This window comes from Lactuca virosa, chromosome 3 (genome assembly GCF_052849685.1).
Source record: "Lactuca virosa cultivar CGN04683 chromosome 3, Lactuca_virosa_CGN04683_v6, whole genome shotgun sequence".
Taxonomy (NCBI): domain Eukaryota; kingdom Viridiplantae; phylum Streptophyta; class Magnoliopsida; order Asterales; family Asteraceae; genus Lactuca; species Lactuca virosa.
In genome coordinates this window covers 87,841,732-87,865,994 of record NC_136428.1, presented here as the reverse complement: position 1 = coordinate 87,865,994, position 24,263 = coordinate 87,841,732, and the positions used below count along the sequence as shown (strand labels likewise).

At 36.1% G+C, this 24,263-nt stretch overlaps 1 protein-coding gene across 1 annotated transcript; it reads left to right on the top strand.

Moving 5' to 3' along the window:
* Positions 1-1,413: 1,413 nt before the first annotated feature.
* LOC145163773 (uncharacterized) lies at positions 1,414-16,655 on the top strand. The gene is made up of 2 exons (XM_079082552.1): positions 1,414-1,665; positions 14,163-16,655. Exons 1-2 carry the CDS (start codon positions 1,414-1,416, stop codon positions 16,653-16,655), a joined length of 2,745 nt encoding a protein of 914 aa, XP_078938678.1.
* The last annotated feature ends 7,608 nt before the right edge of the window (positions 16,656-24,263 follow it).

The following is a 24,263-nucleotide window of genomic DNA, read 5'->3' as shown; positions in this document are numbered from 1 at the left end:
CCAAAATCCTTTGAATCTTCAGAAACCGAAAACTGTTCTTCAACCGAAAACTCTTCAATCTTCAGAAACCGAAAATCCAAAATCCTTTGAATCTTCATAAACCGAAAACCCCTTATTCTTCTCTTAAACCGAAAACCCCCTTTATCATCATAAACCGAAAACCTTCTCTTTCTTCAGTACCGAATTCCTTGTTTTCGGTCATCACCACTCAACCAAAAACCCTATTTACTTGATCCTTTTGTTTGTTTTTCAAGTTAATTTTTATTAAAAATAAAAAAAAATAAAAAAAAAACAAAAACAAAAATGGAATCTCAAAGCATGTCTGCTCATCATGAATTAGATGCGATTATGGGAACCACTTCTCGAATTCCCCGACCGTTATCCACGGAAGGATTTCCAGAAAGGAAATATGGGATCGAAAAGTACATCAAAATGAAGGATTTCAAGATATGGCGAAGCATTCTTAGAGGTCTAATCCGTATCACAACCACATTGGAAGATGGAACCATAATTGATAAGCAAGTTGAGAACTACAACGATGATGATTTCGAGAGAGTCGAGGAACAAGAAAAAGCTCTTGCTACACTTACCATGGCATTATCTCCGGAAATTGCTCAAGGTTTCCCTGAATATACATCAGCAAAGGCCTTATGGGAAGCACTGATCGAAGTCTATGAAGGCAATGAAGACATGAAACAGAGTCGCCAAGACATGCTGCGACAGAAGTTTAACATGTTTAACCATGTATTGGGAGAAACACTTGAGAATCAGTTGCAAAGGTTTCTCACACTCACCACAGAAATGAGCTCTGCTGGTGTGATGGTTACAAGATCGGAGATCAACAAGAAATTGCTGAACTCTGTGCCAAAATCCTGGGATATGAATGTCTCAGTGATTAAGAAGACCAAAGATTTGAACCGTTTGAGTTTGGCTGAAACGATGGCGATCATTAAGGCTTGCAATCTCGATGATCATCAAAGGGAGATTAACCATGTCAATTCATACTCCTCAGCAAATCTTGGGATCCAAACCACCAACAACACTGCTTTCTCAAGTTTTTCGACTCCTCAAGCTCCTCAAGTTCATGTTCCTCAAGTTCAATCCTATGCGACTCATCAGCCAAATTCATACGTGATCCCTCAAATGCAACACATTCAAGTTCCTCAACCTCAAACTTTAGCTCAACAAGTTGGTTCTAGTATTGGTTCATCCACAGCTGCACCCATTCAATCTCATGGATTCAGTTCTCAAGCTTCATCATTGAAAGAGAAGGAAGAAAATTTGGCCCTCCCCACTGGTTTGGTAAACTGCTACAACGCTTTTGTGGCCGAAGAGCTTTCCCCACAACTATCTTTTGCTGACCTAGACCAGATCCATCCAGAGGATGTGGAGGAGATGGACATCACCTGGTAAATGGCCATGGCTGTTTTTAGGGCAAAGCAGTTCTCCAAGAAAACCGGAAAGAACAATTGGAGTGTGAATTCAGACAAGAAAGTGGGGTTCAACAAAGGGAAGCTGAGATGCTACAATTGTCATGAACCTGGTCACTTTGCTCGAGAATGTCCAAAGCCAGATCGAAGGGAGAATTCTGAGCGAACCATGGTGCCGGTGACCTATGTCAACAAAGGATCTTCTTCAAATAATCAGACTGCTAACTTGGCGATGGTGGCTCAATCTTTTGATTGGGAAGATCAAATTCAGGCTCTGAATATTTCAGGACCTGAAAATGCGCATCTTGCTCAAATCAAGGATTATGTGGAGGAAGAAGCGGAGAAAGACCCTGAAGAAGAGATGATGAATCTTCAGTTTACGTTCATGGTGCAAACTACTCCTGAGCCAGCCAAACCCGAGGTCAGTGAATTTTGTTGCTCTCAATCTTGCATTAAAACTGTTAAATTCTTACGTGACCAAATTGAATTAATCAAGAGAGAGAACGAGGACCTTAAGTATGAGGGTTACTCACTTAGGAAAAATCAAAAGCCTTTAAAAACACAATTAGAGAATAAAACAAAGGACTTTAAGAAACTGCAAGAGGATTACAGCAACAAATGCGAGAACTATGTGTTGGATTAATGTTTAAGTCCATAACTATAATTGGTAAGACTTGACCCGACCCGGCATGGTCCATTTGGGTTGCATGGCATCATGCATTTGGATAGACTATAATGAGAGAAATAACACTTAAGGTTGGTTAATATATTATAAGTTCTAATATATTAATAAGGTTATTTAATTAGTATTGATCAAGAATTAATTTGGAATTAATTAAGTGATCAAAAGGAGACTAATTAAATATATGGGTTGATTGTGTAAATCATTCATTCTTATATATGTGGGCTTGTGATCCAAGATTCCTTATGTTGGACTAAGTCCATGGGGTGACCCATGGATACTCCATGGAGGTTAAAATCCATGGAGCATAAGGAATGGGTAAAGTTATGAGTTACATGGTGTAACCCTAATAGCCACCATATTAAAGAATCCCATGGCTCAAGAAATCGTGCACTAATGTGTGAGTGTGAGGGCTAGACGATTTCAAGGAGTGTTCAAGTTTCTCTCAAGTTATTCCAAGTGTATTTGGTGTTGTGTGAACCATTTGAGGTGTCACACTTGGGGCACTAGGCACTCAAGCTTCATGAAGACATTCTACATCAAAGAGGTATGTATTCTATCTTGTTATATTTATTATTTTGTATGCTAGATTAGGATAATACCTTAGATGTTCATAATTGTATGTATAATAGAGAAAACATAGATCCAAGGTATTTAGGGTTGCATGTACACTTAGGAGTGTTAGAATGCTCATAACCCAACAGTGGTATCAAAGCCAGGTTTGTTTTCTTGTTATACTTGCAAAAGTAGCTGAAAAATCGAGTTGGATGCATATATTCGATTGTTTTGGCTGGAATTGGACTAGGAACATTACCCTAAGATGTTTTTGGACTTATAAACTTGTTTTTGATGTGGTAATGTTCATGCTAATCCCATTTCTAAGATAACTGTCGTAATTTCAAGATTTGTATTAGTTTGTATGTTCATGCTAATTTCTTGAAGATTGATGATTTGAATTATCTTGTTCTTATGAGGTTCTTAGATTAATAGAAAAGTTGTGTGAAATAGTTGTTTTCAATCCATTTTAATCTAAGAGTTGATTCCAAAGTGTGTTTTTGTAACTTGTCCTCAAGTTATATGAAAAGTCACATTTAAGAATCATAAAACTCATAAAAGTTGGCAAAGGTTACAAAATGAAGAGTCTCTTCATTAAATTAAAAAAAAAGTATAATCTTAATTAGTTCCATAAGTTACAATAAAAAAAAGTTATTTTTTTTATTAATTAGTTTACAGTCTTTCATAACTTGTCCTCAAGTTATGGAACTTGAAGAGTTTTTTTTTTTATTTTTTTTTAATTAAAACTACTTTAAACTCATAAGGTATGGAATTAATTAGTTTTGAATAGTTTCAAAACTTGCCCTCAAGTTTTGGAATTTGAAAAGTTTTCACTTATGAATACTTTAATTCCAAGTTAGCCCTTAGAATTTTAAAAGTTAAAATTCAACCCTTATACTTTATAATATTATAAGTTAATAATATTTATATATATGTATAAGAGTAAAGTCAGTCTTACCTTTAGTAGGCCTCATTCACGAAGCCGGTCTATAAGGGAGGTATAAGGTTACTGCCTATAAAATGGCAGTTTAATGGGTGTCCACTCTCACCCACCGCTTCCTTGACTGGTGGAGGGTCGTTAGCCGAACGGGTAGGACAAGGACTATAATTCTCCTTTCATTAAAAGTATTAATGATAAATACTAAGTAACTAAACTCTTATTAATACCCAATCTTAGTTACTTAGGAAAATGTGAATTTGGTGCTAACCCATGAAATTACACTTTGCACTTTGCTTAAGTCGTTAGTGGAGCGTGTGTGGTTAACCGGCACACTAACATGGACTTAACAAGGTAGGCAAAGGGTAACTTAATATTTATCATAGTATCGGTGGAGCATGTGTGGTTAACCGGCACACTGATTAAGGGGTAAATATTAAGGGTACCAAGTATATTTGCATGGTCATTCACACCTTGTTTTGTGATCCTCGGCATCCCAGTCACAAAACCTGAAGGGCACACTGGAGATTGAAACATGCCTTTGAACAGTTCAATGAATCTCAAAGATCTAGGACTTTCAAATCCAATTAAAACCTAATAAATTATTTCGTTTTTCATGGTGGAAATTGGTGAATCGTCATTCACCTACCTTCAAATATTTTATAGCTTGGATTACGGCATCCCTCTTCTAAGTTATAAAATAGTTTGTTGGGTCCTAGCCTTAATATTTCATATTGGGTGTCATATTAAGGACTTTAAATCAACTATCTTGAATATCTCATAAAAAGATGTCTGCTCTAGACATTTATCATCTTCCCAAATCTCTTGAAACAAGCTTTCCTAAATGAAGATGATGTCCCATGGATATCATACTTCTTTCACCTCCTCCAATTATTCTCCCTAACCTACAAGTTCCTAAAAAGTTTAAGGTCACTCAAGCCCTATTGGCAAGGCAAGGTCTAGGTGTGATCACATCTTGGAGATGTAGTCACATATTGACAAGCCGGGAGAGTTGGGTGTCAAAGTCTTGAGAAAGTTGGTGGCTCAACTACTTTCTAAGTCACATAGTGAGTTCTTTTGGGAATCCTATGAAACAGACTAAGACAAGACCCTTAATGATCTTATCTATTTGCTAAGATCAACTTCCTAAAACGCTATGGACATTGACAATGATGCCATTGGATATCCAGTAAAGCTCTCTCTTCCCAATGGAAAGGGATCGGCTATAGTCAACTCTGTTGACCCAATGGTAAAGAGAGAGGCGAAGTCTGAGATAGTCCCATTATCAAGGATCCATAGGTAACTATTGCCAAAGGAAGGGGCATTGGTTACGAAGCTGCCAAATTTACCTAAGGATGTTAAAGTCAATAAGTTTGGCTCTGCTTCAGGTAAAGTCCATTGTCTAACTCTATTAAGTACATGCTGATTCTAATCGCGAAGATGGATTTCAATCGCATGGTTCGGTGATCAGAATTTTGGGCTATTACTTAAGAGCTATGATATTTATATTGCTTAGGAATAGATAACAACAAGGTTTTCATATGGATTGTAAGGATAAGTTTTTCCGCAAAGTTTTAAAATAAAAGAAAAAGGTTTTGATTTTATTTATTTTAAGTATCCTTACAATGGCATTTGTGAAAAGTTGTTGCTTATAAGATTCCATTGATAGCAATATTGGAAAAATGGAATTGATTCTTTCGGTTGTGGTAGTGTCTAATATTACCAAATAAGGAAAGATTCTCATCACCCAAGGTTCAATTGGACCGAAACTTGGAATCATGCAAGTTGTATAGTATGATGAATGAGAACTTTTAGCTTGGAAAATTAAGACTAATTCCTTATGTGAATAAGGAAAGGACTAAGGGATCGAGTACACATTCTTGTGCACTGGTCAAGTCCACCACAAAAGATCAAGAAGACTATTCGTCATGATTTACTTAAGTTCAGTAAATATGGTTATACTTATAAGTTTAAGTATAAGTCTGTAGCATTGGAGAAGTTTTAATGTGAGACAGAACGAATAAGAAGAATCAAAGCATGGCAGAAAGATAAAAGTTTCTCAAATCTGAAAAGATGGGAGAGTACTTTAGTATCATGTTTATGATCATCTTAATGATTAAGATACCATATCATAATTGGTCCTCTAAAGTCAAGAAGAGGAGTCATGAATTGTTGAAATGGTTAAATCAAAAAGATGAGTCATACTTCGTTCCAAAACAATTCTTAGAGTCATACTCCAAGATTGTAACTTGAGTGACATATATTAAAGAGGGTTTGTTAACACTAGTCAAATGTAAGAGTAAAAGGTTATCTACTCTTGTACATTTGAAATTGGTAAGTTGTGATGTTTTGTATAAAACAGAGACCAACTTAGGCCAATTGTGTAAAGTGTTAGTCTTGATAAAGAATCCGCACTATCTCTTGAATATTTGACAAGGGAGTCTTATATGTCAAGAGGACAGTGGGAGTCTTAAAGCTCTTGAAAGTTTCAAGACTTAATCAAGAATAAAACCTAAAGTCCTTCACTAGCACACGACTTGAGGTTTATAACCTATCGTGTTGAAATTTTTGTGCCTATTCAAGTTGGCTTTGCATAGGAGTTCTGAGAGTTCTCAATTGGTTGCACAACTATTTGGAAGCAATGGCAGGCACCTGAGCTGCCAAATGGCAAGAATTTAAGATTGCACAAGTTTAATCAATATGAGTTTGGATTTGTCACTAACCTTGTCTTGTGATTATGGTTTTGACAAATTCACATGGATAAGAACACATACACTATTAAATCTAAGTGTCATAAGGTTTCTCTCCGATTCATGAAAATGATGGTGAGGAAACACTTTCACTAAGTAGATTTTAGCTAGATAGCAATTGTGATATTTGCATTCTCAAAGTCGTTAGTGGAGCATGTGTGGTTTACCGGCACACTAACATGGACTTGTGAGAAGTGGCAAAGATCTAAACAATTGAGACTATGATTATGGCATCCCTTTTCATAGTTCTAAAATTGTTTAGACACACATGTGAGCTATCTAAGAGAGGTGTATGATTTTGATAAAGTTTTATCAAAACAATCTAGTATCAGAAATCTGAACTTTGGTAAGAAAGTCAGTTGATTTCTGAGTACATGTCAAAGCTAGTGGGAGCATAAGTGTTATGATAATAATCATCATGTTAGTGGGAGCATGATAATTATGACAAAGGTTGCAAGTTAGCAATGTTAATTATAGAAAACAAAAGTTTCAATTCGTGAGGTTGCAGGGGTTGAAAAAGTTGTTTTGCTATAATTAAGGGAGAGGAAATTATACTTCATTTCAATTCTAAAAAGCTTAGATTGAGATTTTAATCGTATTTAATCAAGGATATATATATGAATTTCATGTTGGAATGGCTCAACATAAGGAAATTCTATATATGGGTCCATTATTTGCGTTCTAAAATTCGATTATGATTACGACATCCCTTTTCATAAGCTGAATTTTGAGAACTTGGCAAATTGAAATGGAAATATTATAGCAAAAGACTGGTTTAGTCTTTATGTGAGACATCATGAATCGTGTCCCATATGCTTCGGATATAGGATCGATTACATGTGCTATATTCATCCTTTCTAAAATTTTCCAAATGCCTGGGGCATTATGAAGGGAAAAAGGTCTAGAATTGGATATGACTAAAATGATTAAGCAATTGTCGAGGACAATCTATGGTTTACCAAAGATTGGTTGCTCAAGGACAGTTGGAAGTATAATGTTAATTCTGGAAGGACCATATTTACATAATCTGTAAGGAGGCAACTCTTGTTCGGAAGTGATAGTCAAAATGGAATATGGAAATGTTTCAAAGTTAGAAATTATTCAATCTGTGTAAGATTAGGAAACTTAATGAAAGAATGATGTTTCCAAGGAGCTGATCTCCTTTGGAATGCTCTGTAATGATTGTTGTCAAGTCTTTCTGACTTGGTGCATAATCATTAAAAGGATCAATGCATATAAGTTTAGAATCTAACAGATTTCAGTAAATGGCATGAATTTGGAATTCTTGCATTTGCAGTAAGGATTTGGGACTGTGAAAAGAGGATCATTGGAGTGATGTTCAATTGATCTATTTTACAAAGTAAAGATCATAGACAAACATAGTATGCATACTTGGTGTATGGCATGACTGGTGTTTAGAAAACATAGTGTACATGCTTGGAGCATGGGACAACTATTGTTTTAAATTCAAGTATAAAGTTGATAAAACCGAAACAATGAATAATGAGTAATCAGTATGGTGATAAATAAAAGTGTTTATTTATATTCATAGGGTTTGATACCATATTTGATTCATTTATTCTTGTGTTTCACTTTGCATGTTTTGACTTCCAGAATAACTAAGTCACTCTTCCTGAATGATTAAGTTATTCAAACCATCCACATTCGGTCATATGTTGGAACTAGATATGAATCAAGACTGTCATGGGTTGGTTTGTAGAGGTCCAAGTCGGTGGACAAAGTGGTGCTACAACACTCATGAGTGCTCATAAGTTCTGAGTATTGGATTCAACCCGCGCTCATTTGAATCACTTCATGGATTTTATCACGAGTGATCATGAGACGATAATATCTTATATTCTTCAAACCTAGAGATATGAGTTGTTACTATGAGTTGGTTATACATTGATTGCACGAAAACGCATTGGTAACTCGATGTTATAAAACGTGCCTTTGTGTATGATTCAACAAGTAGTAGAACAAGCCATATGAGTCGAAGTTTATCCATTCCTTTTACCTTCGGGATAAAAGCGATATCTGTGGGCCCCTCGATGATTTAAAGATGATACATGTGAATGTTTGGCCAAGCCAGGACTGATTTGATTTGTTCAATCAGTCAGTCATCAAGAATCGGAAATCGGGAAACAACAAATGGACAGAGAGAATGATTGATAATCCATGTCTCAGTCCATATGATATCTAGAATGGAGGAATATATGATCCCTTATCTAATGGACAAGTCATTAACAAAGGTCAGAGTTCATCGACAAGGTCAGAGTTCGACAGAAGCTTTTGAGAGCTACGATTGCTGATCGGTTCCTGAAGTCATACACAATAATAGTTTTAGACTTATCCAAGTGGGAGACTGTTGGATTAATGTCTAAGTCCATAACTATAGTTGGTAAGACTTGACCCGACCCGGCATGGTCCATTTGGGTTGCATGGCATCATGCATTTAGATAGACTATAATGAGAGAAATAACACTTAAGGTTGGTTAATATATTATAAGTTCTAATATATTAATAAGGTTATTTAATTAGTATTGATCAAGAATTAATTTGGAATTAATTAAGTGATCAAAAGGAGACTAATTAAATATATGTGTTGATTGTGTAAATCATTCATTCTTATATATGTGGGCTTGTGATCCAAGATTCCTTATGTTGGACTAAGTCCATGGGGTGACCCATGGATACTCCATGGAGGTTAAAATCCATGGAGCATAAGGAATGGGTAAAGTTATGAGTTACATGGTGTAACCCTAATAGCCACCATATAAAAGAATCCCATGGCTCAAGAAATCGTGCACTAATGTGTGAGTGTGAGGGCTAGACGATTTCAAGGAGTGTTCAAGTTTCTCTCAAGTTATTCCAAGTGTATTTGGTGTTGTGTGAACCATTTGAGGTGTCACACTTAGGGACTAGGCACTCAAGCTTCATGAAGACATTCTACATCAAAGAGGTATGTATTCTATCTTATTATATTTATTATTTTGTATGCTAGATTAGGATAATACCTTGGATGTTCATAATTGTATGTATAACAGAGAAAACATAGATCCAAGGTATTTAGGGTTGCATGTACACTTAGGAGTGTTAGAATGCTCATAACCCAACACTATGATCATCTCAAACGAAAATTTGCTGCTGTGACCACTAAACTTGACACATTGAAAAATCGTCTTGAAAATACTGAATTTATTTTTAACATATTTGATGGGTCAAGTGAAGTAGTTGAAAAAATGATAGAGGAATAGATGCAGTGGAAGGACATTACATGTGGAAACCAAAAGAAAGTAGGATTAGGTTTTGAGAGTGTCCCTCCTCCATTCAATCATACCTATACTGTCATTCCTTTATCTCAAGAAGAAATTGACAGAGAACCTTTTCTGGTTTATGGGAAATCAGTTTCTGAACAAGCAACACGGTCTAATGGTAAAATTTTGGATACTAACATTTCTACCTCAAGTGTTGATATGTCAGTAGTTCAGGGGGAGCAAGAAGCTGAAAAGTCTGAGTCGAATAATTCAGTGTCAAAATTTGGTGTTGAGTTTTGTGATGAGTCTGTTTTAAATTCTAAAACTGATGTTTTTGTTTCTGGTGGTGTGTTATTTCAGAATGATAAAATTGAAAATAATGATGTTGTTTCTGATAAAGTTGCTAAATCTGATTCGAGTGCTTCTACATGTTCCACGTTTGCTACACAATCTAGTGCTTCAAAATGCTAGAAACGATAATAAAAACCAGAAATCTGACAATAGCAGTACCAAATCCAATGATAATAAACAAATTTGTTTCAATTGTGGTACTGCTGGTCATATTGCCAGAAATTGTTTAAATCGGATGTTTGTGCATTATCTGTCACAAAGAGGAGAGAATGAGTCTCGAGGACGATCTTTAATTAGAAAATCATTTAGAACTCGCTCTCGAGATGATGACTGGAAAACAAATCAAAACAAGAAAATGGCAGGTTTTCAAAAGAACAAACAGGTTTTCAATAAATTCACAAACAGTTTGCCAAAATCGACCCAAGCTAAGCCAAAGTCGATTTCGTCAAAGAGTAGGTCTAGATCTTCAAACTCTTCGAATAGAAAATCCACCTGCTCGAAGCAAACTGACAAGAAGGTTGTTTCAAAACCTAAATATCAGTGGATGCCAAAATTAAAATATGATCAGTCATCATCCTCCTCTGTATCTGTTGAAAAAGAAAAATCAAAAGAGAAATTGAAAGATGAATCTATGAAAGTTAAGGGTCAACCCAGGACTGTAACGACCTGGGTCCCCAAATCTAAATGATTCCGCTCATCGTGCAGGGACAGTTGCGGAGGAATGTCGTCCGACCATGGTATGTCGACAGCGGCTGCTCCCGGCACATGACTGGAGATATCTCCCAACTGCACGACATTCAGACATTTAATGGGGGATATGTCTCCTTCGCGGGCGGAGAAGGCGGAAAGATAACGCAAAAAGGAACGGTGACCAACGGAGTGCTCAGTTTTGAGAATGTCAACTATGCTCCTAAGCTGAAGCACAGTATACTGAGTGTCTCTCAAATCTGTGACAAGGGTTACTCGACACACTTCACCGATAAAGAATGTCTAATCTTAAAGCCGGGCATTGTCATTCGGGAGGAGTGGATTCTCGTTAAATCTAAGCGGGATGGGAATGCCTATATTATCGACATGAACAGCAATGTACCCGATGAAGTCACTTGTCACTTTTCCAATGTCTCAGAACAAAACGCAATGTTGTGGCATCGTCAACTTGGCCATGCAAATGCAAAGAACCTGAACCGGCTTGCTAAGAACGAAATGGTCCGCAGTCTTCCTGTCAGAGATTTCATCACCTTTGAAAAATGGGTTTCCTGTGCTCAAGGCAAACACCATCGGAAACCACATCTGCCAAAGCAAGTCAACTCCATCAGTCAGGTGCTCCAATTATTGGATATGGACTTGTTTGGTCCGGTCAACGTCCTCAGCATCAACCGAAATTCATATTGTCTAGTTGTGATAGATGGTTTCTCTCGTTTCATGTGGGTCTTCTTTCTGTCCAACAAAGCTGGGATCACCGACCTCATCAAGAAGTTCACTATAATGATCGAGAACCAAACCAACCACCGAGTGAAAGCGCTACGCACAGATAATGGAACAGAGTTCAAGAACGCTGTTCTTGATCATTTTTGCGCTGAGAGTTCAAACGAGAAGTCAGAGTGGAGACGTCAGAGTGGAGACGTCAACACATGTCTCTATTCTTGCTTCATTTCTCAAATGGAGCCCAAGAACATCGAAATGGCTTTGAATGAGCCCAGCTGGGTGGATGTAATGCATGACGAGCTCAATCAATTCGAAAAGCTCGGGGTTTGGAAGTTGGTGGAGCTGCCTAAAGGCAAGAAATCTCTCGACACTAGATGGGTGTTTCGGAACAAGCAAGACGATTCGGGTGTCATTGTCCGTAATAAGGCGAGATTGGTGGTCCGTGGGTTCAGCCAAATTGAGGGTCTTGATTATACAGAAGTCTATGCTTCGGTGGCGTGCTTGGAGGCTATTCGTATCTTCCTCGCCTATGCTTCCTACATGAATTTCACCGTATATCAAATGGACGTCAAGACGGCTTTCTTGTACGGCAAGGTGAAGGAGGAGATTTATGTTGACCAACCTCCTGGGTTTGTTAACTCAAAACTTCCCAACCATGTCTACAAGTTAGACAAGGCTTTGTATGGGCTGCATCAAGCTCCTAGAGCCTGGTATGCTACCCTAACACAGCACTTGCTCAATCATGGCTACTCACGCGGCACTATCGATCAGACCCTATTCATCAAGCATGTCGGTGCAGACCAGATTCTTGTCCAAATATACGTGGACGATATCATTTTCGGGTCGACGAGTTCTCAGCTATGCACGGAGTTCGAGGACGTCATGAAAAAGCGGTTCGAGATGAGTTCATTGGGGGGAAATGACCATGTTTTTGGGGCTTCAAGTCAAACAATGTTCAGCCGGAATCCTAATTCATCAAGCCAAATATGTGGATGATATGCTCGAGAAGTTCGGGTTCAGAGACGCCAAACCTGCTTTGACGCCCATGGCGGAGAGACCACTGCTGACTCTTGATCTTGAAGGCGAATCCGTAGATCAAACGTACTACAGATCGATGATCGGATCGCTGATGTATCTGACTGCAAGTCGCCCAGACATTATGTTTGCGGTCTGTCAATGCGCGCGCTACCAGGCTAATCCTAAACTGTCTCATCTTATTGCTGTTAAAAGGATTTTTCGGTACCTCAAAGGCAGCCCAAAACTGGGTCTTTGGTATCCGAAAAATTCGGAATTTGATCTTTATGCTTTTGCAGATAGCAATTACGGAGGCTGCGAGCTTGACAGGAAATCGACTTAAGGCGGATGTCAATATCTCCGAGATAGGCTGGTGTCTTGGCAATGCAAGAAGTAGCATACTGTCTCGACCTCAACAGCAGAAGCAGAATACATAGCTGCGTCTGCTTGTTGTTCTCAAGTCATATGGATCCAACATCAGCTGTTGGATTACGGTTTGAACTTTCAAGAAACCCCTATATTCTGTGATAATGAGGCTGCGATCCAAATTGCTAAAAATCCGGTCCAGCACTCAAAAACCAAGCACATCGACATCAAAGTTCATTTTATCCGAGATTGTTATGAGCGCTCGCTCATTTGGCTAGAACAGGTTCCCACTTCTAATAATGAGGCATACTTGTTCACCAAGCCGTTTAACAAAGCTCGATTCGATGTGCTGGTAAACTTTTTGAAAATGATTCGCTTTGAGGATTAATTTTTGTTTAGGTTAGTTTAAATTTGCCCATTTAAATTCATTCTCACCCGGGAGTAGGTTTTAATTCTTACTTATTGTATTATTTTTGGGTGTGAATATTTGAATTTGTTGAATATTATTTGTGGATTTTGTTTATGTTTTTAACATTATAAAATCGTTACACTTATTTTATTCATTTATCAATTAATTATTCCAAGTTTAAAATAATTTTAAGTGATCTTCCCACCGTGCCAAATCATCCAATAGCGGTGTGTAGGACGGAGGGTGCGGTTCACTTACTTTCTATTTTGGACTTAGACTTTAATTGAATCGACTATGAAAAATTAATAACACTCATTTCTAATTCATATAATTATTAATTCTGAAACCGGAAGCGATCATTTATTTTAATTGAATTAAAATCATATATTTTTTGTTTGTCATCATATTTATAAATCTCAAATTAATCATTATTTCTTTATCGTTAAATCAAAATAGTAACTAAACTATTAACCATAAGCTCCTCTGGATCCGACCCTTACTTACCACTCGCTAGATTAGTGGAAATAAGGTTTATTTTTGACGCGACAACGATCGCTCGTCAAATTTTGGCGCCGTTGCCGGGGAGCTATTGCGCTTAATATTTAGTTATTTATTTTGATTTTTATTTTAAATTAAAAAAAAAATTTTAAAAAAATTAAAAACAAAATTTTTGATAAAAAAATTTCACATTTTCTTTCTAGTTGTTTATTTGATATATATATATATATATATATATATATATATATATATATATATATATATATATATATATATATATATATATATATATATATATATATATATTAGTATAATTTTCTAATATATATATAAAATAAAAAAAAAATCACAATTTTTTTTTTTTGATTTTTAAGTATAATTTCGAAAAAATATATAAAAAAAAATATAATTTTTTTTTCTTTTTTGTTTATTTGATTTTTTTTATAACTTCGAAAATATATAAAAAAAAATGTATTTGATTCTTATAGTCTTTATTTATAATTGTTAAATTCCTTTTACGCGTTTGTATTTTTTTTTTGTTGTGCATGCATACTCGTTATTCGAGACGATCCTCTCCATTGCTTTTTAACTCAGAAATCGAAAGAGCGGCAAGAAGAAATCGTGTTACTCACCGTGCCTTAATTTTTGAAGAAGCCAACAAAACCGACGACAAGATGACAGACCGAAAAACCATGGGAGATTTTGCACGACCCTCACTTGACGGGACCAAATCATGCATTAAACGACCTGAAGTAGGAGCTACAACTTTTGAGATCAAGATGCATGTGATCCAAATGGTGCAAAATAGTGCGCAATTCGATGGCTCACCCGATAGTGACCCCAATACACATATCACTAGTTTCTTGGACATTTGTGACGTGGTCAAGATGGATGGAGTAACTGAAGATGCAATCCGACTACGCCTCTTTCCTTTCTCTCTACGAGGTCGTGCCAAGAGGTGGTTCTCAACATTACCCGCTGAATCCATCACCACTTGGGAAGACTTGGCTGACAAATTCCTAACCAAGTACTTTCCACCATCAAAGACAAACATGATGATCAATGAAATCCTTTCATTTCAAGCTGAAGATGGCGAATCGCTATACGAAGCATGGGAAAGATACCGAGAGCTACTCCAAAGATGCCCACATCATGAGCTACCTATGTGGAGGCAGGTCCAAACATTCTTCAATAGTTTGGACATTCATACACAACAATCACTCCATGCAGCTGCCGGAGGTTCCATAAGGAACAAAACACCAGAAGAAACTTATGAACTCATAGATGAAATGGCAATGAATGGCAGTCCCGCTCATTCGGTCCAATATCGTGGCAACAAAAACAAACAACTTAAATTTGAGAGTGTACATCAAACCGATGAAGTGCTGACTGAAGTCCTTTCCCAAATGCGGAAACTGACAACTGAAATAAGTCAACTTAAACAAAACCCTCAATCTAATGTTCAAACTATTTGCAGTTTATGTGAAGGACCACACAAGACTAAAGACTGCAGAAAAGGGAACATGTTCGCTCAAAACAATGATAAAGTTGAAGAAGTCTTTTATTCTTCCGGTGATCAGGCTGACTTGAATGAAGAAAGGCGAAATTTCTATAGACCACAACAACAACACAATCAATTCAACAACCAAAGCAACAATGACCTATGGAGGAACAACAACAATTCAAGTTCAAATTGGCGGAACAACAACAACAACTTCAACCCCTGGCAAGGCAACAAGGTCAGCAACAACAATTCGGGCCAATCCAGTCAAAATCAACATCATGGGCCAGTTTCTTCTCAAGCAAATCATGGAAAGACAAGTGAACCATACCATGATAAGCAAATGGAACAATTGATGAACATGATGAAGGAAAGTCTCAAGCAAAATGAAATTAACTCCAAATCAATTTCAATACTTGAGAAGCAATTGGGACAAATAGCAGAGCAAATAAATTGGCGACCACCTGGCAACCTTCCGGGCACCACGCAAGTAAATCCTCAACACTCAAGAGCTTCAACTAGCAACACCACCACCACCAACACCAATAATAACGCACATCTAAATGAGGTAACTATTCTACATAGTGGTAAATCATATGATAATCAAGTGCATAAGCCTACACCAAACTCGTTAAAAAATCCTGATGAGGTTTTAGTGGAGGATTATGTATCTTCTGATAATGAAAGTGAAAAGACTCTTAAAACACCAATTGAACCAGAACATAAATTGAAAGGAAAATTGCATGAGTCGGAACTGTCTAAAGTTGGGGAAGGACATGTGGAGACAAATAACACCCCTTACCCAACAGCTTTGAAAAACCCAGAAAAACAAGTTTTTAAAAAAAATGATGATATTTGGGAAACTTTTCGACAAGTCAAAATTAACATCCCACTTATCGATGCCATTAAGCAAATTCCGGCTTATGCTAAATTCCTCAAAGATTTATGTACTCAAAAGAGACGTCACCGAATTCCAACAAAATCAAACGGTACAGCACATGTTAGTGCCGCTTTGACAGGAATACTTCCACCCAAATTAAAAGATCCTGGAGCACCTTTAATTACAATTGAAATTGGAAACATAAAAATCAAAAAGGCACTTCTTGATCTTGGAGCAAGTATCAATGTCCTTCCTGGTAGTTTATATGATAAATATGACCTTGGCCCATTGCAACCAACTAACATTACTGTGTCCATGGCCGATTTGTCACTTAAATTACCACGGGGGATGTTGCCTGATGTCATAGTCAAGGTGGAAGATTTTTATTACCCAGTTTACTTCATAGTTATGGACTCTGAAAAACACTTCAAGGACGAACAACAAAATGTCATTCTCGGTCGTCCCTTTTTAGCAACTATAAATGCTCAAATTAGTTGTCGAGATGGTGCAATTGACGTGACTTTTGGCAACCGCAAGTTGAGACTACAAGCACTTTCAAGGAAGGAATTCGGGATACCTTTCCCGATGAACAATTATTGAACATGAATGGATTACCTTGGTTTGCTAATATTGTGAATTATTTGGCTACAGGAAAAATACCAGAGTATTGGACAAAGCAAAAGATGAAACATTTCATGGCACAAGCAAAACGGTTTATTTGGGACAATCCAGACTTATTCAAGATTGGACCAGATCAAATAATTCGGAGATGTGTCCCTGACCATGAAATTCAAGATTTATTGGCTCATTGTCACTCATACGCATGTGGAGGACATTTCAGTGCTCAAAAGACGGGTCACAGAGTTCTAGACACGGGTTTCTTCTGGCCAACAATTTTTCGTTGCGCATGTGTTTGTTAAATCCTGTTTGAAATGCCAACAAGTTGGGGGGATCACAAAAAGAGACCAAATGCCATTAAACCCCATCTTGGTTGTTGAAATATTTGATGTGTGGGGAATTGACTTTATGGGTCCTTTTCCAACTTCTTTCGGCAATATTTATATTTTGGTGGCTGTCGATTATGTCTCAAAGTGGATTGAAGCCGAGGCCACCAAAACAAATGATCACCATGTTGTTTGTAAGTTTGTCAAGAAAAATATTTTTGTGAGACATGGTATCCCTCGTGTGATCATCAGTGATGGGGGGTCACATTTTAAAAACTTTAAATTTGGCAAACTACTCAAACATTATGGTGTGAATCATAGAATTGCCACACCTTACCACCCTCAAACAAGTGGTCAAGTCGAAGTGTCTAATCGACATATCAAAGAAATTTTACAAAAAACCGTTAGACCTGACCGCAAAGACTGGTCACTTCGACTAGACGATGCGCTTTGGGCCTATCGGACTGCTTTCAAAACACCGATTGGCACAACCCCTTATAGACTTGTTTATGGAAAAGGATGTCACTTACCGGTTGAGTTAGCACATCGAGCATTGTGGGCCATCAAAGAAGTAAATTTGGAGTATGATCAAGCAGGAAAGGAACGAAAACTACAATTGAGTGAACTGGAAGAACTCCGGGATGAGGCATACAATAATGCTGTCACATATAAGTCCAAGATGAAAGCATTCCACGATGCAAAATTAAAGATCAAAACTTTTGAAAAAGGACAAAAAGTGTGGCTATTTAATTCACGGTTAAAGCTTTTTCCCGGGAAATTGAAAAGCAAATGGTCAGGACCATATGAAGTAGTTGATGTCACACCTCACGGAGCGATTGAGATCAAAGATGAAAAAGGCGGTGAGTCATTCAAAGTAAACGGGCATCGTCTCAAGCCCTATATTTCATCCGCCACACGACATGAGGTACAAGTAGAACGGGTTGACTTTTTACAAGAACAACCCACTTACGTCATCTAGTTTTTGCTTCGAGGTAACATGTCTGGCTGAAGACGTTAAACTTAGCGCTACTTCGGGAGGCAACCCTAGAACTTTGTGGGTATGTTCACTGCAAACCCTCACGAGACTTCACTCGTCCATTAGGGTAACCTAGGGGTTTAAAAGGCTTGTTGCACATGCCAAGTGCAATCGCGATCCTCAGCGAAAATGATGGATTTATTTTATTTGGTGTGTTTGTGGTTTATTTCATTTTATTGTTTTATGGTTTTCTTTTGTGTTTTACATCGAGGGCGATGCAAAGTTTAAAGTTGGGGAGGTATACTTAAATGAGAAAAAGGCGACAAACCAAATATGCTGCAATTTTTGGTTTTGATGGAGCCCAACAAGAAAACAAAATTCAACATTTTTCTCCTATTTTTGAAGATATAAAAGCCTCCTCTACCAAGAACTATCAGGTGATCTCGATTTTTTGTTTGTTTTGTGTGATTTTTTTTAATATAAATAAGAAATTATCCCAAAAAGGAAAGAATGTAATTGTGTTAGTATGTTAGTGTGCTTTTACCAAATTATAGCAGGAAACATAAAAAAAACATTTTGAAGCACCAATTAGTATTACTTGTATGGATATAGAAACAAACAATAGGATGCATAACAGTGAGAAAGTGGACCGTAACAGACTGATACATTTCATGCAGTAGATCAGCTTTCTAGAACTTGTTTTAACTCTATTTTAAGAATACTGAATATCAAAATGATAAAGGCAATTCATTTATTTTTATTTTTAGCCAATTAACCCTTAAGCCTACCCATTTGTATTTAAAATCCCTGTTGTTAACCACTTTGAGCCTTAGCCTGTTCGTTTCTTAAGCAGATTTAAGCCATATCCCAAACACTCTCCTACCATGTCTTTCGACTTTATAAGCAAAGTTTTATCATTTCCGTGTATGTATTTGTTATATATATTGTTCATATTTTAGCGAGTCAAATAAATTGTGAAATTTCAGAAAATTTCTCTTGCTTGGTTCTAAAAAATTGGTTTAATATATATATAAATTGAAAAAGAAGACAGCTACCCCTTTATTTGAATGTTCTCTTTTTGTTTGTGTAAGTATTTATAGTTTTATAAACTTAAGGTTAGATATCAAGAAATTAACGTTGTTCGAAACATTTTACACAAATTTTCGACATTTTTAGAAAATCTAAGCCTAAGTTTAAAGTTGTATGATGTGAGATTTTTTATGTGTTATTTGTTATTTTTAGAAAATCAAAGTTTAGAAACAAATCTAAAGTTTGAGCTTCCATATTTTGATATATATCTGTTGTGTTCAAAAAAAAATGTTAAAAATAAAAGTATAGCGTTAGTGAAGGTTAGTTAGAAATATTTTATATGTTTGTAAACGTTTGCAATTTTTGTTTCAGGTTTAGTCCATATATATACACTTTGGGGTTTTGCTGTGCAAAAAAAAAAAAAAATTGAAAAAAAAAAGAAAGAAAGAAAAGAAAACCAGAACCAAGCATTTTAGTTTGAATAACTTTTGTGTTTTTGTTAATAATACAATTTTAATTTGAAATGACATATTCAAATAATGTCATGATTTTTAAGCTGAACATAATCCAAAAAGATTTTTGTCTTATCTAAACGTTTTGAGTCGTGTTAGATAAGTTGTAGATGTTATTAATGTTTGTATATAGTTGTATTGTATTTATCGAGTTGTAATAATTATCTTTGTTGTGCTCTTAAAGTCTAAAAGACCCAAGTCACCAATCCAAAAACACCCCTACCCTACCCTTAGCCGAACATTACAACCTGAAAGTTCTTTTGATTGATATTTAAGTAGTCTCTAAGTATAGGTAGATCAAGCCTATGGTAAAGCGATATCTTTAAATCGACCTTGAGTGTAAACACGTTCCCACTTCAAAGAAAGAAATGTGACCTCATCCTAACACTTGTTGCTATATCTTGATCAGGTGGTATTGATTGGTGTTATTTAATTCTGTTATGGTTCCATGTGAAAACTAGTTTATAATTCATATCTTTAGTTTTCAAAAACATCAAAGAAGTTTTCTAGCACGCTAATCAATTACATTTGGATCTTTCTCGGGACGAGAAAGAGATAAGTTGGGGAGGTTTGATCGGTATATTTTACATCACGCTTAATATACTATAATTTATGTAAAATAACCAATTTTATCTAAGAATGGTGCTACTTTGACATTTATTTGAATTATGTTTGTAGGTGGTAAATATGATGAAAATGGTACAAAAATATGCAAAAAGAAGTTCAAGGAATTACACGAAGAGAAATCAAGATTGAAAACAAAAGAATTGAAGATGTTCGGGTTTGGAAAGACGAGAAAACAAAATAAAAAAATGAAAAATTGTATTTTTAAAATATTTATAAATTAATTAAAATGATTTATTTAGGAAATAATAATTTTATTATTTTCTAAATAATTTAATTTAATTAAATGTATTTTTAATAAAATCAAAATAAAAATAATATATAAAAATCATGTTTTTAAAAATAAAAATAAAAAGAATTTAAATTAATTAATGAGGTTTAATTAAAATAAATTAGTGGGAAATAATTAATTATTTTCTAATTAATTTATAGTAATTAAATTGAATTTATTTAATTTAAATTAATTTTAAAAAAAAATGAAAAAGAAAAGAAAAGGCCCCAGCCAAGCCAAGCCAAGCCGAAGCCGAGCTCAGCCGGAGCCAGCCGAGCCAATCTAAAAGCTTAATATTCCTAGATCCAAATAATTCCATCTTTTTAATTCTTTTGAATTCTTTTTCATAAGATTTAGATTGGATCTTAGATCCAATCTAAAAGCTTAATATTCCTAGCTTTATTTCATTCTTTTTGGTATTTAATTTTCCAAAAATTCACTATAAATACCACCTCAAAATCACCATTTCAAACACACCTCTTACATTCTTACACACTCTCTTACACACTCATACACTCTTACATACTTCATATACCTCTTATACCAACCTATTTTCATACCACCACTTTCTTTAGGAAATTTCTATATTTTTTTGGAAGAATTTTAGTCTTCCAAATTCTTTTCTTTTTCCAAAGAATTCAAGCCATCAAAGATTCAAGACTTTTCAAGATTCAAAATCAAGACATCAAGAATTCAAGAATACAAATATGAGTTTGTATAAGTCTACAATGTGCGGCTAAATCCTCTCGTGATCGCAACCGGGAGTAGGTTTTAATTCTTACTTATTGTATTATTTTTGGGTGTGAATATTTGAATTTGTTGAATATTATTTGTGGATTTTGTTTATGTTTTTAACATTATAAAATCGTTACACTTATTTTATTCATTTATCAATTAATTATTCCAAGTTTAAAATAATTTTAAGTGATCTCCCCACCGTGCCAAATCATCCAATAGCGGTGTGTAGGACGGAGGGTGCGATTACACTTATTTTCTATTTTGGACTTAGACTTTAATTGAATCGACTATGAAAAATTAATAACACTCATTTCTAATTCATATAATTATTAATTCTGAAACCGGAAGCGATCATTTTTTTTAATTGAATTAAAATCATATATTTTTTGTTTGTCATCATATTTATAAATCTCAAATTAATCATTATTTCTTTATCGTTAAATCAAAATAGTAACTAAACTATTAACCATAAGCTCCTCTGGATCCGACCCTTACTTACCACTCGCTAGATTAATGGAAATAAGGTTTATTTTTGACGCGACAACGACCGCTCGTCAGTAGGCACGAAAAGTTTAATGGACTTGACTAGGTACCGATGAACTTAAGGAATCTAGAGATTTGACAATTTCTGATCTAGATAGTTCCATTTAGCCTGACAATACGACGCTTGGATAGGTTGAGCAGAGAGATATACATGAGAATCCACCAGTCACATTAAAGAACCCGTATCTAGAACTGTGGTTTAACTTTTCCTCGATGTACGGATTATGTCCTTAATTCCGGTATTGACGGAGCGACTGGGGAATTCCGATAAAGTAGGTCTATAGGAAATTATTTTCTTTCTCTCCTACTGTTAGTCATATGATGCCTCCTCTGTGTGATCGAAAGATCCGACATGGAATGCAGCATATGCAACTCTATTTCTCTGCATCTTCTATCTATGCAATTGTTTCTATCTGTTAGCCATATGCTGTCTCCTTTGCGTGATTCACAATCCGACCTGATACACAGCATATGCAACCTTCTACTTCTCAATCCCTCTGAAATTCCAGTCAGTCATATGTTTCACTCTCTGCGTGATTGAAAGATCCGACCTGAGTGTACAGCATATGCAATATAAATCTATTCTCTCTATGAATAATCGTCTGCTCGCCTAAAGTAAGGAGTATCTCGGAAGTTCTTGATTATTGGGGTATGTCAGGAAGCGGGAAACATGTTCTAGTACACTTAAAATTGAACAAGTCTAGATTGTCTGTAGATCTCGCTGCTCAATTTAGGTGGACAACAATATCTTTGGTCGTCGTCAGATAAATGGTCCTTAGGTATTTTTATCTAGTAACTTAGGATCAATCTGTCCTGTCACTGATAGCATTCCTAAAATTTGTCATAATTTTTCGTGCTTAAGTGGACCACAATACCGGCGATCGACCGGATCTATTCTTGAAAGGAGAGGTACTAATAAATGGAAAATGATTGCCTAACAACTTTGATCCCATATCTCAAAGGGTTTATCAATTTCAAGATAGAGGATTAAAATTAGTTTGAATTAAAAAAAAATTGGTATTTTTATCTTATTTTATTTTATTTTCATTTTTTTTTTTGGATTGATAAATTTTAGAAAAAGTTTTTATTTTATTTTATTTTATTTGAAGTTAATCCTCAAAATGATTTATTTTTAAAATTTTTGAGTATTGGGCTTAAATGCTAATTGAAATCGGATCAGCCCATGGGTGAAGAACCGGATATGGACCAGGTATATAAGGGAATGAGGATATCGAAATCAGTTTCTTCCCTCTTTTCATTCTCTCTGACCGAAAGTCTCAAAAAATCCTCTCAACCCTCGAAAATTTTTTGTGTTATTTCTTCAAATCGACTTGTTTTTCTTGAAGGTATGAAGATTCTGACCATGCCCATGTAATTTTTACCGAGAATCGACTGTGAAATCGTGGCCAACTCGTGAAAACAAGAACTGTCGGCGAGCTTTCGGTCCTTCTCAGCTTTCGGTCAAGCTGAGCCGTGTTCGGTCCAACCGGCTTAGACGGCTTTCGGTCGAAGCCGTGTTCGGTCAAATCGGCTCATTTAAGCCTTTTCGGTTCTAATTGGCTTTCGGTCAAACTAGTGTTCGGTCCATGAGCTTTCGGTCTGACTGTCTTGACCGAGAACCCATGTTTGACTAATAAAATTCAAATGAAATGGCCAAAATTAATTGATATAATTGAGAAAATAATTTTAATTTGTTTTAATCAATTGTTTTCTCACCTGGTCTGTTTTGTGCAGATGAAATGGCCAAAATTAATTGATATAGTTGATGACCCTCCAGTAGCTCACAACGAGTTCAAATCAATGATGTACAGGCTAAGGGAATGCTGCATCTCAACTGCACTGACCTGGAACCCCATCATTTATCTGAACCTGATCAACGAATTCTGGAGATCTGCAAGTGTCAATAATGGAGACAATGGATCAACGACAATTGAAGCTTCTGTCAGGGGATGCAAAATTGTTATCTCTGAGCAATTCATCGGAGATGTTTTAAAGATTAATGACAAAGCTGCTTATCCGACTGATATAGATCTGAGAATTGTTGATGAGTATCTCGAGAAGATGGGATACAAAGGAGTCTCTCCACCAACCCTAAATAAGCTGTTACCTCCTTACTGGAGGTTTCTAGCCCACGTTTTTGTCAACTGCATATCTGCGAGAAAGGGTGGTTCAGACGAAATATCCTCGAGAAATACTCAGGCGATTGTTGCATTGGCTGCCGGGATTGACTTCAACTTTTCAAGGTTTATCTTGGAGGAGATGGTTACTAATGCTAACAAGAAGTCAAAGGATCAATTCCTGCTCTATCCAAGATTTATTCAAATCTTCATCAACAGCCTATTTCCCAATTTGGTCAAGACAGGAGAAATTCTTGACATGAAAGCTTTCGGACCAAACACTGTGAGCCTAATCAAGCAGAACCGTAAAGGGAAAATCATGTTCCAAGGGAAGTACCCTCTCGTGAAATTTGGAAAGTTTGCTGAGCTGTCAGACTCTTCAGAATCCCATGGGTCGCCTGAACAAATATAAAATGATCAAGCATCGTCAGAACATGCAAATGTGAATGACGAT

Coding starts and splice junctions, on each gene's coding strand:
- LOC145163773 (XM_079082552.1), top strand. CDS start 1,414: ATGGCCATGGCTGTTTTTAGGGCAAAGCAGTTCTCCAAGAAAACCGGA. Junction 1,666..14,162: donor AGACTGCTAACTTGGCGATG/GTGGCTCAATCT, acceptor TGATTCTTATAG/TCTTTATTTATAATTGTTAA.